This window comes from Rhea americana, unplaced genomic scaffold (genome assembly GCF_003343005.1).
Source record: "Rhea americana isolate MKP2758 unplaced genomic scaffold, rheAme1 scaffold_71, whole genome shotgun sequence".
Classification (NCBI taxonomy): Eukaryota; Metazoa; Chordata; class Aves; order Rheiformes; family Rheidae; genus Rhea; species Rhea americana.
The window spans coordinates 2607013-2626124 of NW_028186879.1; the positions used below are offsets into that span (position 1 = coordinate 2607013).

The 19112-nt window shown below is 39.0% G+C and overlaps 1 protein-coding gene across 1 annotated transcript in view; it reads left to right on the forward strand.

Moving 5' to 3' along the window:
• SPATA13 (spermatogenesis associated 13) overlaps positions 1 to 18171 on the forward strand; it is a 50218-nt gene extending 32047 nt beyond the window's left edge. The window contains exons 7-12 of the mRNA XM_085321759.1: positions 2680 to 2859; positions 3567 to 3799; positions 6827 to 6956; positions 7516 to 7888; positions 12436 to 12510; positions 13747 to 18171. Coding sequence (XP_085177885.1) covers positions 2680 to 2859; positions 3567 to 3799; positions 6827 to 6956; positions 7516 to 7888; positions 12436 to 12510; positions 13747 to 13928 — 1173 coding nt within the window. The 3' untranslated portion in view covers positions 13929 to 18171. The remainder of the gene's footprint in view (positions 1 to 2679; positions 2860 to 3566; positions 3800 to 6826; positions 6957 to 7515; positions 7889 to 12435; positions 12511 to 13746) is intronic.
• The last annotated feature ends 941 nt before the right edge of the window (positions 18172 to 19112 follow it).

Here is a 19112-nt window from a genome sequence, read left to right on the forward strand (position 1 = left end):
GGGCCTCTCTCTGTGTTTGTCACGTTGTTATCCTTTAGTCCACCACTCATCGTAAGATTCTTTAATAGAAAACACAATAGACAAAAGGTGAACTTCTAACATCAAAAGACAAAACTTAYTGATTTTTTTTTAGATCAAACCTTTTTAATGGATTTTTAGGAATAAAAAAGGGAGAACAAATTAAAGGACAAATTTTGTTAATTTGCAGTCCATTCTTTAAAAAAATGTGAGTTTTGTGATTTAGATGCACTCTTTACTTCTGCTAGAGTAAGTTTGCCTGAAGTAAAAAAATGTGAGTTTTGTGATTTAGATGCACTCTTTACTTCTGCTAGAGTAAGTTTGCCTGAAATATCCCAGAGGAGTTTGTACATACCGGTGTGTCTCTGTCACGGTTGCCTGGGTTCTAGGACATGACTGTCATATTTTACTGGACTATTAATTCTTAAATTGATATTAATTATTAAACTTCTCTGATACAGGTCTCCTATAACTCTTTCTTTAAACGAGTTTAGAAAACCAGAGCTAACACATATTTCCAAGTGGAGAAGTGGTATTCCACATTCAACCAGTGGGGCAAAGGTGGTCTGCTTTCCTCAGRGTGAATCAGTATGGTGGTGCAAGCAGGACATAAGGCTGCAAATACACTCAAGTAAGACTGAGTCAGAAAAGATACTGCAGATGCTAATCCAAACATACAAGTTCTGCAGAAGAATGCATCACTAGCACTGGTGCAGTCAGGATTGTAAAACTGGTAGTATACCCAGGAAAAGATTTTAAGTTCAAAAAATTGTTTGCAATCCACATTTACAAGAGCTGCACAGATCATTTTCTTTGTTGGCGTCATCCTCCTAAACAGTAGCAAACCCAACAGCTAGCTTATGTACAGTATAGCTGCCGCACAGCTCTCAGAGCAGATGGTTGTGGAGAAGACAGGAATATTCCTAACAACACCAGCAATATTCAGAGTTGCTTCCTGGAAAGCCTCACTGGAGCAGCTGCGGATTTTTTTCTGCTGTCYGCACCCAAAGAGATTTGGGAGAAGTTTGCCCCAGAGTCACCAGATGGAGAAGCCTGGCAGGTAACCCTGGCACAGCCGTTAACCTTTGCACCATCCGTACCCAGGTGCCGTACATGCTACAAGAGTATGAGCAGAGCGGACGTTCCCTGACCTGCAGCTTCTGCACCATGTGCACAGCAATGTGCCCCTGTGGCCAGGAAGGCCAATGGTCTCCTGGGGTGCWTTAGGAAGAGTGTTGCCAGCAGGYCGAGGGAGGTGAYCCTGYCCCTCTACTCAGMCCTGGGGAGGCCTCATCTAGAGTACTGCGTCCAGTTCTGGGCTYCCCAKKAYAAGAGAGACATGGAGCTACTGGAGAGAGTCCAGCACAGGGCTAYRAAGATGATCMGAGGGCTGGAGCAYCTGCCCTRTGAGGAACGKCTGYGAGAGCTGGGCCTGTTCAGCCTGGGGAAGAGAAGACTGAGGGRGGATCTTATCAATGTGTASAAGTACCTGAAGGGAGGATGTCCAGGGGACGGGGACAAACTCTTTTCAGTTGTCCCATGTGACAAGACTAGAGGCAACAGGCAAAAAACACAGGAAGTTCCACTTGAATATGAGGAGGAACTTCTTTACTGTGAGAGTGACGGAGCCCTGGCACAAGTTGCCCAGAGAGGTTGTGGAGTCTCCTTCTCTGGAGATCTTCAAGGCCCRCCTGGATGCAACCCTGTCTAACATGCTCCGGGTGACCCTGCTTGAGCAGGGGGGGGGGGTTGGACTAGATGATCTCCAGAGGTCCCTTCCAACCTCAACCATTCTGTGATTCTGTGATCAAGGACTTGSGGCTGCATGTGGCGGCTGCTGCTGAGTACCTGCGCCCCTGAACCTGTTAGAGCCCCCAATCTTTCCTTTGCCTCATAGCTATGTAAATACTGATACAATCTAATGTGGATTACTGAACGCAGAGCAGAATTTGCCCAAGKGCATTCTAAAACTGGAAGATTTGGCCAGGTAGCTACTTAAGGTTGGATGGAAATGAAGTGATCTGGACCCATGTGATGCCCTTACAAGTAAAGAGAAAAAATGGAGAAAGCGATGATGTTTTTCCATGCAATCTTGCCAGTATTATTTACTCCTGCCAATGTGATATGGATTTTACCAAACAGTAGCATGCTGAATGTGTTGTAACATGTTTCTAATTTAGCTCCACTGGCTTAGACTGGGCCCTGGTTACATACCGCTAAGGAATCAGCACGTTAGCCTTGGCAGAAGGTATCTTTATATTAATTATTTAGGATTTGTTCTTCCTCAGATAGAGAAGAACTGTTATGGCACAAGAGGATTACAAAGAAAAGCACAGCAGCTGAACTAGTAGGACACATGGGGCCTTACACCAGGCCTCCATCTGGCTTGATAACAGGAAGATGCAAATGAGCTTTATATATTATGAAGGTATCTGGTTCTCTGACTCATCAACTGTACTGTGAAATAGAGACTGGATTAGAAAAAAACGTAGTGTAACATTGAAATTGYACGTCCAGTTTTGGGTGCAGGGTCAGAAACCAGACACCTGCCCTGGGATTACAACATCTAATTGCTGCCAGTTTAAATGGGCTTGTTCAACGTAGAACCTGTTTGTGTATCTTCAGACTTGATAAGAAGAGGTTCTCTTATTTCAATTCCAGGGTTATATTCGGCAGTGTCGCAAACATACAGGAATGTTCACCGTGGCGCAGTTAAACACCATTTTTGGGAACATTGAGGATATTTACAAATTCCAGAGGAAGTTTCTGAAAGATCTTGAGAAGCAGTACAACAAAGAGGAACCTCATCTAAGTGAAATAGGGTCATGCTTTCTTCAACATGTATGTCACAAAAATTCATTTTATTTATGACATGAACAAAATACAGTAAGAAAAAGCTAAGTTACCAGATAAGGAGGAGATTTTACTAATCTATCAAATGCTAAACTATGCATGTATAGCATTTTAGAATTCAGAGTGTTTACAAGTAAAAAGTAACTTGAATGTTTTAGATTTCTCCTCATTAAATGTGTATCTCCACACACATTTAAGTTTCCTTTTCAAAATTCTAGTGATCACAGATGAGCTGGACTATGTCCAGCGCTTTCAAATTGTTCAAATCGGCATGCAAAARCTACATTAAAAAAMCAAACAAACAAACAAGGAAAGAAGGTGGTGGGGGAAGGCTCTGTTTGACTGTGAAAAACACTTGCTGGAGCCATAGCCATCAAGGCTTTCTAATTTCCAAGATTCCCCAAAGAAAAGGACTTTTTAAAGTGGATTTAACTATTCTGATTCAATGGATCCCCTCTTTTTGCATTCATACAAGGAAGGTACATAGYATTAACAGTTACAAAGTAGATTTCTGTGTGGTTTCAAACCTGACTTTTACTCATTTATTTTGGAAACAATTTAGGAAGTAATTCCTAAATTATTTCCTAATGCAGTAATTACTATAACTGCATATAATAGATGTTACAAAAAAAAGTCAATCTTTATAAACAAATGCTTTAAAGCTTTGACTTTTTCTTCCTTTTTTTTTTTTGTAGCAAGAAGGTTTTGCTATTTATTCAGAGTATTGTAACAATCATCCCAGCGCCTGCATTGAACTTTCCAAGCTAATGAAACAGGGCAAATACCGCCACTTCTTCGAGGCCTGTCGCTTGCTGCAGCAGATGATTGACATTGCCATTGATGGTTTTCTTCTCACGCCTGTTCAGAAAATCTGCAAATACCCTCTGCAGCTTGCTGAGTTGCTCAAATATACCACTCAGGAGCACAGGTGAGAGGATTAAAAAGATAAATCCTAAACAGCAATAGCACCTGCTTACTCAAGCTTTCTGACAGTAATAGGCAACACTGAACTACACTGAGGCTTTTGAGAACAAAACTCCCACTGACTGCTGTAGACAAGCATTCCTCCTGGAACCATCAAWATATTAACAMAAATAGTATCTGTAGTGTAGCGTGRGGGACTGACAGGGTGCCAGAGAATGAGGAATAAGTGAAAGAGGAAGAAGGAAAAAGGTGCCAAGGAGTGGGTTGTAAATCAGAGTGAAGAAAGCCAATATGTCCAAAGAAATGAAGAGGGAAATATGCAGAAGAGATGGGGAAGCTGCATAATCTTATGGGCACAAAAAAAGGTAAATAGGGTCTTAGAACAAAACACAGTCTGAGTGATTCTGTGATTTTTATTTTTGAAACTTAAAAGTAATATACACTGCAGAAAAAAGATGTGGGAAGAAAATTTCTTAATCCCAGTAAAAAGATGTAGTTAGAAAAAGTGGGAATATAGCGAGAATGAAGAGAGTGAAAAGCTAAGAGACAATGATCAATAAAGGGAGAGCACAAGTAACTTAAAATAATTTTATAAGAAAACATTAGCGAACTCTTGTTATTCAAAAGTCATGCTATTCAAGATAGCAACAAAGGATGTATAAATACCTGGGCATGAGTTGCTATCTTCTAAAGAAAAATGCCCCTAATGATAGAGACATCYTCCAAACACTCGTCCCCCTAAAAAATAGAATATTTTGGGATCATGTGACCATGACTCAAGTCATGATTCATATGGCTAGTCATCCATATTCAGCATTTACTTTGTTACYGCATTTCTGCTTACTCCTTGCTCTGTGTACCCTTTCCCAAGGATATTCCTAATATTTAATTTTTTTTTTAATTTTAATTTTCTTGACTTTGTAATTGTCCTGACGTCTCTTTCCCTCCTATTTTACCCCAGAATTTCCTTAATATCCCCTCAAAAATTTGCTATGAGGATCTTTGTTATCTGTTCCTTCTAGACTTCTTTCTATCTGAGTCATTTTGTCAACTCAGTGTGAATATCCCAGTCCCTCAAAACTGAACTCTCACTAGAAGACAGCAGCGTTCCCTTTTATCTCTGCCTAAGTTGGGATTTATTACTGATTGTAAATAATGAAAACYGGAAAAAATAATAAATCTAGGTGGAGACCATAACAGAATAGGAAATATATCATGAAAAAGAGCTTCTCAGAAACGAAAAACTAATTTAATAATTCTTCCATTTAAGTGACCAACATACTAACTCTTGTTACATAATTAACCTATATAATGCATATACTGTTTTCAGGTATTAAAAGTTATGTAAGCATTATCATAGACCAGAAAACCATAAGCATTATTCTGAGCATGAAACAGACATATTGTTATTGTAAAATCTAAAATTCAGAATTTGATTTTGATTCTCAGAACTTTCTGTTAATTTAAGAAATGAATGACTTTCCACTCTGTGTAATTGTACAGACAAACCAGAACCAGCCAAAGCTCAGCTGAAATTCAAATGATCAGTTTTGTTATGAAAATATTTTTTTGTTTAGTGTCTGCTAGAAAGCTTAGGATGCTAGAAGATAAAGGTAAACCTAGTGTTCTTCCATTGCTCCAAAATATTTGCTTGCAATATAGCCCAGACATTAGATTTTCAGCTGGGATAAAAATGAATTGCTCCACCGTAGTTGCAGGTTATTAGCTGTTCTAGTATACCTGTGGGCTGATTCACTCTTTGAATAAATTAAGATTTTATCTTTAAATGTCTGCCTTTTTAGCTTGTATAACTGCAAGAAAAACACTATTGTGCTCCCCCCTCCCCCACCCCATGCTCAAAGTCCAATCGTGTCCTGAAGCGATGTTTCACGGGCCAAAGTCTGCACTTTTTTAACCTTGAGAAAACTCCCCTTGGAAGCAGTGGGATTTTTGCTAGCGGCTGTAGTCCAGGAGCTGCGAGTTACTGACGTTCAGATGTGTAATGCCTCTGTTCAGCTCTGCAGCTGGCTTGGAAGCCCAGCAGCAAACACTAACATTAGTGGCTGTTTCACTGCTCGTAGTTTTAGGAGGATTATTCAGTGAGCTACTRAACCTGTAGATAAAGCGAGAGCAAGATCTGGCCACCTTCGCCCCGTACTGCTCGTTTCCCCTCTTTGGTGGCACAGCGTACAGAGATGCCTTCAAACACGCAGGTGCTCTCAGCGCGCACGCTGCTTGCAAGCGCACGCCCACGCTCGCGCAGAGCCTTGGTGAAGCTCCAGGCAGCTTGTTTTTGCAGCTTCAGAGTGATGGTCTTTTGTTCTGTTTTCATACAAGGATTAAAGACACGAGGTGCACTGCCTGCCGTGAAGGCCACAGGTTGTGCAACAAGTGAGGATTTATGTCACACCAGTAAAGCAAGAAGGAACTGAGATAAGGAAGGGCGAGAGTAACAGTGCTAATATCATGCAGTCACACTGCGGGACATCTCCCTGACATCAGGAGGATCCTGTTATTGTTAATCTCACTTTTTGTGTACAGCGTGGCAGAAAAAGAGTTTCCAGCGCTAAAAATAAGAAGAAAGTAACACGCAGGGGAGAAGGGAAGTGCATCCATCAGCAGCAGCAGATGAAAATAGGAACTGAGACAGAAGCAGATAAAAAGGCCACTGAGGCTGACCCTCCTTACAGGATTTATTTCTAGCTCATACTGTTTTCAGTCTCTGGCTCCATTTCTGAGTTGCTCGTATAAAAGTGGGGAGGCAGCTGCTCTGCTGGGACTCTAAGGCCTCCCTCAACTGGTTTAGTAATTTGCTCCTGGACCAAGCGTAGCAATATAGGAGCGCTGAATTGTACAGACTACTGTATAAGCTTCAAGACAGCTGAGAATCACCTATCTATCTTATTTAAATACTCTGAGAAGAGGCATGATTGGGTAGTGCAGGCTAATATACTTTAAGCACTAGGTTATGTCAGTAATTGCATCATATCCACTGCGTGAGTGATCTTTGAAATGTGCCTACGTTTCACAGTGATTATAACAACATTAAAGCTGCYTATGAGGCTATGAAGAATGTAGCGTGCCTGATCAATGAGCGAAAGCGAAGACTGGAGAGCATAGACAAGATCGCACGCTGGCAAGTCTCTATAGTAGATTGGGAGGTAAGTGTTGGCCTGGCCCCTTCGTGGGCAAAGGTCCTGTGTACGGTACCTCCTGTCCTCTGGAGGATGTGTCGTGCTGTGCAGAGAGTTTATGGTGCCCACATTTCGGCTGGTCATTGCTCAGTTAAAAGTCCAGCTGCAACCTCATTTGCAATGATTGTGTTACTGATTACCTTGTTTATTACTCAGGAAGAGCAGCAGATAGTACATGTACACATGCACTTGAGATAACACTGACATGTAGAAAATGACAAAATGGATTTTTTGTTAGAGCCGTAGACTCTTGTTTTGACTTTTGATGGTTTTATCARAACTTGAACATGCATCACTGACTTTAAGAATCCTCTTGATTTATGCAGAGATAAAGAACAGAATCACACTCACTGAGTTTGTCTGTGTAAGATTATCTCCGTTCCAAGACACTTTCAAATCTAATAATGAAAATATAAGAAAATTGAATGAAGATAAGACTAGTTAGTAAAATGAGAATGGTTAGGCACAAAGTAAGATCTTAAAATATTATTTACTTGCTACTATGTATAAATATGTATTTTTTTAGGGACCAGATGTGTTAGCCAGAAGCTCAGAACTGATCCATTCAGGAGAACTGACTAAAATTTCAAAGCAAGGCAAAAGCCAGCAGAGGACTTTCTTCCTTTTTGACCATCAGCTTGTATTCTGTAAGAAAGACCTGCTGAGAAGGGACATCTTGTATTATAAGGATCGTATGGACATGGATCAGATGGAACTTGTGGACACAGAAGATGGCAAAGACAAAGACTTTAACATCAACGTCAAGAATGCTTTTAAGATTATAAACAGAGCAACCGAAGAGATTCATTTGTTCTGTGCAAAAAAACAGGAGGATAAGAAGAGATGGATGGAGGCATGTGAAAATGAAAGGAGGAGAGTTCAGGAAGATAAAGAAATGGGTGAGTGCAAGGTTTTCCTCTCAGAAGCAGTAAAAATAAAGAGGAATGTTCTTGCTTTTCCCTTTTCATGCTCAGTGCAGATGTGTACTCAACCCTCTGGGACTGTTGTCTCTTCCTTACCAGGCACGGACTTCATCTGCGTAGATGAGGGCTGTTCAGGTGTGTCTTCCTTGTGGGGCAAAGGCTCAGAGCAGCTGGCTCTGACATCCATGACACAAGTGTTACTGATGAAGACACTCCATAACTTTACGAGATATGAAAAGATTCATTTCACAAAAAACAGTTAATAGTAAAATTCCATGCAAAATCCTGGTGCTGTTGTATGAAACATTGGCCGCAAATGCCTGTTCTTAAGAGACACTTAATTAAAAAGCCAAGTAGCAGTAGTCATAGGTTTGTACTGTCCATGTTATATAATGGCATCTGCTGTGCCCAGGGTACCAGTACAGCTGCATAACGTCATTAGTTACAGGCCAAAGCATAGCACTACCAGCCAATTTACAGAGAAACAAAGCCCCAGTCTTGCGTGAACAGGGAARAAGCTAGGATCTTGCAAATCCTAGGGTCACCTTTAAACCCACAACCTATGGGACAGTCTAGGGACAATAACACCTGTGTGAATGTATGTTTAGAATTGTTTCTTAAAATTGTTACTTTCATAGTTTCATGCTGGGTATAATAGCTTCCTTTTAATATGGTCAGTGGCAAAAGGTCCAGCAAAATTGCACTGGGAAAATGCACATTAAAAAAAGCAACAGTAATAACATAAAACAATTTTTTGCATTTCCAAAGCATTAAGTCAGGTTTTTGTGTATGYGTTTGTGTTGACTGCACAAGAACTTCTCCTTTTTATAATATTACCTTTATGAGAAAGAGAGTGGCAGAATTCATAAGTAACACTCTTCAGGCTTTAGGTGACAGCAGGTTAAAATCTGTAGTGCTCAGAAGGGGRGTGACATAATGCAGAAATTATTAAAATTTTAAAAAGATGACAAATCTTTTCATGTTYGCTCAAAACATCTGTTCATAAGGAATAGGAAGACAGGAATAGCCCTTAGGCCGCAATTTGCTGATTTCAATGGCTTCCTCTTGTTTAATGCTGTTTTAAATGTGACAAAAATAAGGCCTCCTCTGAACATATTGCAGATAGTTGGAAGGCTGTTGTTTTGTGTCTTACTGGGCATTATTAGTTCCTGGCACTGAAGTTATCTTTCTTTTAATTCATAAGGATAAACTTTATAATCAAGCTATCATTTAAGAATCCAAAAATAATAATGGGAATATTTTCAAATTATACCAATTCTTATCCTAAAAAAAATCTTTACCCTTCCCCATTGCACCAACTGTTGCAATTAAACCCAGTCGWCTTGTATCCAGAATAAACAGAGAAGAAGCAACACAAACTTTCTCTGAACTTTTTAAAACAAACTTTCCTCCTGTGCTGGACATCCAAGTGTGACGTTAGGAGCCTGTGAGGCACAACACTGATGGCTTTCCCAATGTGCTCTGTGCAGAGCTTGTTCACAGTTTGTGCTCAGGGCCATGGGTGTTGGTTGTGTTTCCCAGTTAGCCTAAACAGAACTCTAAAAAGTGGCTACTGCAAAAAGGTGAAGATGATTGGAAAGCAATAAAGCAAGGCACAGGATTCGATGATGGATGTCCAAACTATCTTGCTTGTCATAACAAAGTTACTAAAAGTCTCAGCGCCAGTGGACAGTGAGAACAGTAGGTCAGTCACACTGAAGGGCAGGGGGACTCTAGTTGCACAAAATGCAACGTTTGTCCCTCTGTCCAATTCCTCCTGTCCCGTCTCTGCAGCTCCATGGAGCTTGAATGGAGCTCCTTTTTGAAGGAGTCTGAGCAAAACAAGATAAAATACAATCATTTTCCATTCCTCATCCTTTCTGAAGAGTTCTCCTGAGCTCTACCAATCTGTATCTACACCTCTTTCTGCCATGGTTCCTCTCTGGAGCAYTGGGAGAGCATGTTGGGCACCCAAATTTTCTATGTTGGGATACTTCTGACGTTCACACCAGTATCTGCTCATGGTAGCAACAGATGTGGCTTGTGCAGGCAGTGGTGTGTTACCATTCTTTGTAGGTGGTGCTCCACCAGAAAACCCCAAATATGAGGAAACTGCAAAAATGTAACAGCTACAACCCTAAATATAATTGTTCTATTGGGATGTCRTGAAAATCAGGATGGTCACCCGTTTTGAGATGACCCTTAGAAAGAGTGGTGCTTCAACAGTTTGGCAACAGCAGTGGTAACAGTTTAGTATAATAGCACTAATCCTTGTTGAGGGCTAGGTCACAAATTTCCATGATGCTGAGTGCAAGGATTGCAAGGGAGGGTCCACAGTAYGTTCTGTTTTTTAAGATACTGTGCAATATAATGAAGAAAATCACTGTATGGTGAGAAAATTTATTTTCTATAATGTCATATATGCACAGGCAGCATTTTGTGTCCCTGAATGCCTGTATAAAATCCGTCCTTCTGGAAACTAATGCTTTTCAAGTGTAACAACTGATTATTCAGATTTAGGGTACCTGTTCTCACATCAGCATCTTGAACCAGAAGAAAGATAATTGAGTTTTAATAGCCAATGTCAGTTGGTCTTGTGAGTCCCAGTGAGTGGATTGGATGTATTCTTCGTTACCCRGCAGACATAGATTTCATTTTTTGACATAGCTGTTAGCCAAAATCTGTGGAAAGGTGCCAGTATTCTCAACCTCAGATTTAAATTTATCTTGTTGGTTTTGTAAGCAGTCTTGCTGGAATTCAGAGGAAACCGCTAACCATCAAAGAACAAATCTTCAAACTCAGAATTGCAAATGGCATTTTACCTCTATTTTCAAAAATGCTTTAGTGCGAGTCATTGTCTCCCAAAACCATATCAAACTTTTCTTAGCTTCTCTGAATGTATGTGAAGAAAAGGCCATAGCCAGAAAATCGTTCTCTAAAACCACTAATAGTAACCCTAAGAAAATGGTCTGAACCCTGTTGATGAAATTACTTTTTTTTTTTTTTTTTTTAGTTTTGGCTGTTTCTTTGTTCCTATGATTGAAGAAGTTGCAGAAGAAAACATAAGAATCCCAAAATTATAGCTAAACATTGTTGTATTATACATATTTGCTGATTTCTAACAGCTTCTTTATAAGTCCAGGTTAAAAAAAAGTGCAGGTTAAAAAAAAGTAAAGAGGATCTAAAAAGTATAACAAAGTGAAGGAAAACRCAAAATGGAACACAACTGGCATCTTTGTTCTTTTGACTTTGCATTGCAGCTTCTGTCCTGTCCTGTCTTCTGCTTGTGCTAACATCATATCCATGAGTCACGTATGTCCTGAGCAGAGCGGGARGAAACTAGAGTGCTTGTACTTGTGCCCCAGCACTCACCACTCACCTGGTGACCTTTCATGGTAGATGTCTGCCTTCCCTGTACTCGRTATATGGCAGTCACACCTATCACATGATACTAAGTTGCTCAAGGTTGACCACATACTTCAGCATCACATCAGTCATACAAGTATGAGACAAGTAAAGGAGAAATGGGGCTGAGAGGGAGGCAGCCCTGGTGCGATACAGCCACAACCGTCTCAGATGCTGCTTCYGTGCCTGGCATATTAGATGACACCGTCTTCTCCGAGCAGAGGCAACGCGCCCTCCTTAGCCTTCTGCTGCATCAGCACCAGAGACTCCTTGCTCCTCGCTGGCACACATGCAACATGCTGTAGGGCAGGGACGTGCATCTCGTATCTCGTTCACTCAAGGACTGTGCAAAGTAGTTAAAACAATTCCCGCTTTATGCCAGCCAAAAGTACARACTTACACAAACGCCCAATCTGAGATAACACCCTGGAGTTTGTTCAGAGCACAGAAAGCTTTTTCAGCTTTTAAAATGAAATCTTTTATCCCATATGGATCAGRAAGTGAACTCATTAAACACAGAGGGTGTAAGCAATGAAAATGTGGAAGRAAAATAGGTAGTTTCCTCTTACTGAGCAAGGTGATTGCAAGATTACAATAAGATTGGGTATTTCAACATGAAGATACCAAGAGTTTAGTTTTCTYTTGTACCAAGTTTGCACTACTGCTATACCAATGRCTTCAGCTTGTTAAGCCAAGTTAGCCTGGAGTCAATGAAGAGAATCAGATTCTGCATCTRCTMCTTTGTGGCGTGTAGCTTCCAGAAGTGTAGTTAAAAAACTACATTTTTTAATTTGTAGTTATCTGGAGTTATCTATAAAAAGAACATTTTTGCTAGTTAGTTCCCCATCGATTACCATTTGCTGGAATAGGAAAACAAGCTTTTCCCACTAACCTATTGGCAAGTTAACCTTTCTATTGTTATCCCAGTGAAAAAGTTTGAATCTTTAAATTTCTTTGACAAAGTAAAACATGCTTTTGAAAACTTAGGGTACATTGCTATTAAAATTTTCTTAAAATTACTTAAAATTGGTTAAAATAGTTTACTTACCAGTTTTAATTTAATGTAATCAACTATTACAGTATTTTTATACCAGTGCCTTTTTTTGCTCTTGACATAGGAATGGAAATATCAGAAAATCAGAAGAAACAAGCCATGCAGAATGCCCGAAAGTCAAGGCATGGAAAAATTAAAGGTGAATATTTAAGAACTAATTTATATTCTTATTATATTCCACTGTGTATTATATTAGGAAGTAATACAATCTGACTGTGGTTTGAGTTTTTTTTTTTTTAATTTTCATTGGTTTAGATGGAATCACATATTTCCCTTAGCCTGTATTTCAGTTTCAACCTATCCACTGAATCAGTTTCCTAGTCTCCTTCAGAGAGGCAAGTCAGTGTATTATCTCTTTATTAGAAAAGAAACATAACACATAGGGCAAGTGTTTTTTGAAGGATGTAAAAAAGTGTGTGCAGAGATTAAAGATAAATGAGAGTTACTGTTTCCTTCCATGACTCTCAGTCTGATAGCTTGCTCTTCTTTAGTAATTATGTGCTTTCTGTTTAAAATATCGTAGTGTTCTTACTGGGAGCCACATGTTGTTGCATTGATAATTACATACTCTAGACAGCTTCTTTTTATCTTCCTGCTAATTTGTAGAGATGAACAAGAGAAAAATGAAAAAAAAAAACTTTCTATTCCTTTTCTCTCTCAGGAAGTGTATTAAGATTTTGTTCTTTTCAGTCTTAACATCAAATTTGTCTAAATTTCTAGTATGATGAGTGAATAAATTGAGCAACTGGAACAGATTAAGTCTGAATTCAGGAGAAAAGGATTTGTATTAGGTAGTCTTCTGTTTCCCATAATCAGTATTATTAAAGCATTTTCTCTTTATCAGTCACTAGATGCCTACGAAATAATAGTGGATTATGAACCTGTCTGGATTATCAGGGAGTGGCTGCAAATAGAGATGAGGAAATTATATTCCAAGTGCACAAAGGCCAAAGTCTGAGACATTAGACTAGAAAAGTATTCTCCAAATTGAAGAAATGTATTTTTATTGTTAATAATATTTTACCCAGCCTTACCCATGAACTGACTACAATGGCAGTGTGTACTTTGAGTGTCTTTCCTTTGAAATAAATAATAATAAAAAAAAAAGTTAGTGCCAAGCTTTTGTGAAACAGATGCTTATTTTTGATAATTCTGTAATGTTATTTGTACTAGTATTACTCTCTTTCCTTCTTAAGCCACAAGTCTGAGATTACAAAGGATAACATCTAGTAATGCTTCCATTCAAGTTCATGGTGGATTTCACCTTGACTTTACTGACTGTTGGGTTTGTCCCCCGCTATTGGGCTTAATTTTTCCCTGTGTTAGTTACTTTGCTAGGTGTCTCATACACATCCGTAAACTGTTCTTTTTGCAGGTGTAAGCTATAATGGGTGTCCTATGCCTCCTCCACACCAAAGCTTGCATCCCATTCATCAGCGCCACATCACTGTGCCTACCAGCATCCCGCAGCAGCAGGTTTTTGCCCTGGCAGAGCCCAAGCGGAAACCATCCCTCTTCTGGCACACCTTCAATAAACTCACCCCGTTCAAGAAGTGAGAGGCCATGGGCCTTGGAAGGACACCAGCACGGGCAAAGAGTTATTCCAGAGAAGAACACAGCTAAGCTTATTTGAGCTCYGTGAATCCTCAGTTTTGGAGGGAAAAACTTAGGCTCCCTTGAGCCAGAAACACCACCTTTGTCTGGAAGAAGAATGAAGTTCATCACCACTGTTTGGAAGCAATGTYGGCAGTGCCAGTGAGCGTTGCTGGTGAAGAGCAGAGTCCCTTCTGACAAAGACAAATTGCTGTTGTTCTAAAGCAGCAGTATTTGATCTCTGTTTCTTAGTTATCTTCAAATAATGATGGAACTATTCAGGTCGTTGTAACATTTCATTTTTCTTGATCTTATACTGATGGCCAAATTTAGGTTAGGGAGGAATTTTTCCCTAAGGGTGTATCAGCAGGGAATCTTAGGGGAAGTTTTCTCCTTCCTTTTGGAGCATTGAGCAGGGACCACCCRTTAAAATCAGGTGGAGAGATCCTATATGACTGATGTGCTGTTGCAGAATTTGGCGAACCTTAACCCTTCCTGTCTTTTTTTTTATTAAGTTGCCAAATAGCAGGAAAAAGTCCCGCAAGGCCTTACCATATTCCAGATTGGAACAGGGAAATTTTGTTCTGTCATATAGRAACATGAACAGAGTGCAAAATGGACTATAAAGATTGTGCATTTACTGCATACAAGTTAAAACAAGAGGAGCCACGGCATCTCTGATTACTTTCAGTCACAGCAATATACCACAGGCATGTACACTCTTCAGTATAGAGCTTTTGTATGACTTTCTGTGCACTTCTTAGCATAGGAGATGCTTCTTTATACTTCTCATATGCTTATTTCTCAGCGTAAAAAAGTATTTTTTTATTTTTTAATGGAGATAATGTGAATGTACAAAGTTAGAGTTGAGAAAGTATGAGACTGCTGGCACATAATTCTCACACTTTGTACTCCCTATTCATACAGCTTCACTTAAAAAATGGATGAATGGTAATATAAATCTCCATTAAGTTCCTGAAGCAGTCTGAAGCTATGCTTCTTACGCACAGTCAATTGACAATGGGTTTTTACCAGTTTCTTCACAAAGAAAGAGAAATCCTTACTGGAATGGACAGAGAAATTGTGTGGATCAGAAATGGATTTTTGTCTAAGAACTATCATGTTGTACTGGAAGGGGAAGGACCTATCTTGATGAAGGTCAGCTCTGGCTAGTGTCTGCAATACCTAATTTGCCTATCACAGGAGGTTGATTTGGGAAAGTAACTTTTAAAAAGCCACCAGGAGGAAACAGGATCTTGACTTACGCAGCACTGATCATTTCTGCTTGATAATTTTCATTAAGGGTGGCAAGACTGTTGTTGATATGGAAGGAAAGAAAGATTCCATATGTTTCAGAACCTATTTGTTATGAATGTCTTTCAAATATTTTATCATATGCTGCTGGTTAGGGGCATTATCTGATGATAAAGATGGATCCAAGAGTATTCTTTGAAAATGGACACAGTCAGCTTTGTCATGAATCTGTAACATAGGAAGAACAAAGAGAGACTAGAAGCSAAGCATCTTACTGATAATGTAAAAAAGCCTTATTTTAAACATATATTTGTTCCTACTACTGTTGTTACCTCCGTATTTTTATTTATCATCAGTGTTGTGGAGCCCACTAGTCTGATGATTTTGTGATATGGTAACTGTGGTAACTTCTGCAAAGCCCAGGTTTATAGTTTTGGTTTTAAACGACATCTGACAACTGTACATTTCAAATGCCTTGTGTATATAGCTCAGCAGTGATGCAAAGTCTGGTGATGCTCAATTGTATTGTTCACTGCATAGTGAACTTCTTTTCTTGTGCTTTTCCATAGTGATGGAAGATGACCTGGAACAGTTAAGAACTGGAAATATACATTTACATTTTCAACAATCCAGTTTAAAGAAAGTACACAAGAAAGTTAGTGAAATAGCTTGCTGGGTTGTCTGTTTCTTTTGATGTTTTAAACAAGCCATCTCCTTTCAGAATGTTTTGAAAGATAATTCTAAATGTTCAACTTAAACACAATGAATGGACTTACAAATGAAGGCATGGATGCATGTTCTTCCTCTTAAATAAGCAACCCGTGTATAAGTGTTTCTTATATACCCATTTTTCTGGGTACTTGCCATGGAAGTGAAGAATTTTTCATAATTACATTTTGAAATATTTGTTCTAGATTTTTAAAAAGATCTGAAGTTGTATCGCAATGCATACCCAGCAGCTTTCCCAGCTGGTCAGGTTTCTCTGCCATGTTCAGTGGGCCTGAAGACATTATGAAATCCACACTTACTTACATACTTGTCTTTGATAAAACCTTCTCCATTTCAGGGCTAGGTCCTGTGGGATTGTTGGAAAAAAATACAGATTTTGGGATGTATCTTCTGACATGTCAGTGCCCACAAAGGCTCTTCCCATATAATAKTGCTGGTGCCTTAGCCCTAAAAATGAACAGAAATGTTTGCATGTGGTTTGGGATGTATCTGGTTTCTTCTGAAGAGAACTTAATTTCAGAGAGATGAAAAGCAACTGTTTCATCGTGCAGATTACTCAGGAAAGTTTTATATATAATACCCTCTATGTAGACATGGTTCTTTATAATATTCTCAGTGTCTTTATTTGAAATCTGATTTTGCAATAGGTTAAGAGGAGACCAATATGATAGGCATTTTATTGAGTTCTTTATTTATTGGTCAAGGAATGTGCTGGCTATGCAGGGAAGACTGATAAAATATAACAAGATAGTACAAAATACACCATGATCTTTTGAACAAATTGTAGTTAAATGAAAACACTCGATTCCATTATCCAACAATTAAAGCAAATACTTACTGGGAGGTTCAGCCTGATTTTGGAGTCTGTGGAGAAGACAGTTGCAAATAAAACGTACAAGTTTGTACTTTAGCAAGTCTTCCCTTGAGCAAAATTCAAAAGTTCTGATCCTATTTCTGATGACAAAATTTGCCTATCATCCAAAAAGTGTGAAGGCAACATCTGTTCTTTTCTTCTTTCTTTCACAAGCTTTAAGTTACTATCAACTGTTCTAGGGCAACTACTAAGCACAGTTGTGCCTCATTTAGATAAAGCACAGCCAGAGCCTTCCTGATGGCCTGCTGAGCAAATAACCTCAGACTTTWAGCATGAGATGCAGTAAAACATAATTGTCCTCAAATGTGTTCCTACTGGGTTAGGATAATGCCAAACCATAATTGCATCTAACTCAGAGCATTTGATGTACAAAATAATAAGATTGTTTTACAAGTGGCTTTTGCCATGCTAAATTTCACATTGAGTTTTAGTGGTCAGTGTAATAAAGGAGTTCAAAGACAGACTACTCAAATGTTCCACATTTTAGTTGTCTTTTGAAAATAATCATAACAGAGTTTTGGAGCCAAAGGTCTTTAGCCATAACTAATACGATATCTTTCTTTGACTGCCTTTCTCCTTTTTTTCTAAATGTGTGGCATTTGTATGTAGGAGATGCCTCCTGAATGAGCTCTAATTTAAAACTATTTGTTGTAAATACTAGGGATGACTTGCATATATGTTTTATTTTGACTAGTGTTTTGTAACATATCTTGCGTATATTGCTTTGTGCATCTTACCATCTGTGTGCTGTTACACATGTTGTAAATCAAGCGTTATGGCTACAGAGCAGATGAATTGGCTGTTGGCAGCTGATGTACCTGTATAGAACTGCAGTAACTTGATGTGTATTGCATTACAAGGTTTATTTACTCTTGGAACACTGTTTGTCAAATGAGTCTATTTTCTGGAAATAAGTACAAACTTACATTCCCATTACTTTTACTGTACGTGCTTTAATTAAATAATGTACAAAGCTGAAGTTCATCAGCTGTGTTTTATAAAACTTTATTGTGCAGTTTTAAAATTTTTTCAATGTCCACAAAATCTCTTCTGTGAGGCAAAAATATATCTAATATCATATTTATTTTATTATCTTGAAGCAAAAAATGTCACACTTTTTTACTGTTTTTTCAGTAACAGCTACAGAAATTCTCAGCACTAATTCATTTTAACAAACTACTTAACCTGATTCTGGGGTTGAACATTCAGGCAAAAGTCATCCTTGTTACTGTCCCAGCCATAGGCATCTGCCATCATTGTGCTTGTCCTCTTCCCAGCAGACAGTTCCTACAGTGTCCGTTGGAAGTAAATGTACATGCAGCTTCTTWTATTAATAAAAGTATTGCTAAACAGAGGATGGGGATTTAAGTTMTGTGACTTAAGTAAGGAGGTTTGAATTTTGTTTTCTCTGGAACAAAAGCAAAACCTTTCAAAAGGGTTACTGGAACAGAAAAGTGTGTTCTGCAAGTCTGTAGGAAAGAGGCACAGAGCGCAGACATGCCTGTTTGCTGGCCAACTGTCAAAGATGTCAGAGATTCTGCTTACTGCTCCTGACTGAGGTAAGTTTTTCGTTTCTGATGATTCTGACAGAGCAGGGGCCTGATCTGCTGTATCTGAAAGATATGCACGTGTCCTTCCTGCTCAAAGTTGTATTAGAAACTATATGTTTGAAACACATTAGTTTTAACAAAATACCATTTTTTGCTCAAGTCTTTTCATTAAAAATATTTTTGYGAGTTCAAATGCTGGCAGGATAGTTGGGCTTGCAGACTTTTTCAGCGTCCTTTCAATGTCCAAGCTTTTATTTCCATTTTTTGGTTCACCTCAAGGTTCAGGATTTCTCAGGCCTCCCAAATGCCATTGCTGCAGCGAGGCTTGTGTTAAGTGCTCAGATATCAAAGGCACACTGTGAACACTTAGGCGGATTGAATGACAGAAAAATACATGTTGAGTGAACATCAGAGTAGGATGTTGTAATCAATGCACTTTCTGAGGCTGAAATTCATCTGTCCACAGTGAGTTTRTTTTGTCCCATGTTCTGAAATTCAGGCTCAAACCTGTAGACTGTTTGATGTTGTCAACTTCTAAGTTCTTTAAGAGCTGATCTAGTAAGTGGAGCTTTTAGTTCATACAGACATACACAGCACTGGTTGGGTTGGGTTTTATTTTAGAGGCTATATGATTGTGGTTGGTAACATAGACAAGGATTCAGATGTTTTTGTGTCACAATATCAAAGCAAAATGAGAAAATTAGAAATGGAAAACAGCATATCATGTGATCTGTAAGGAAA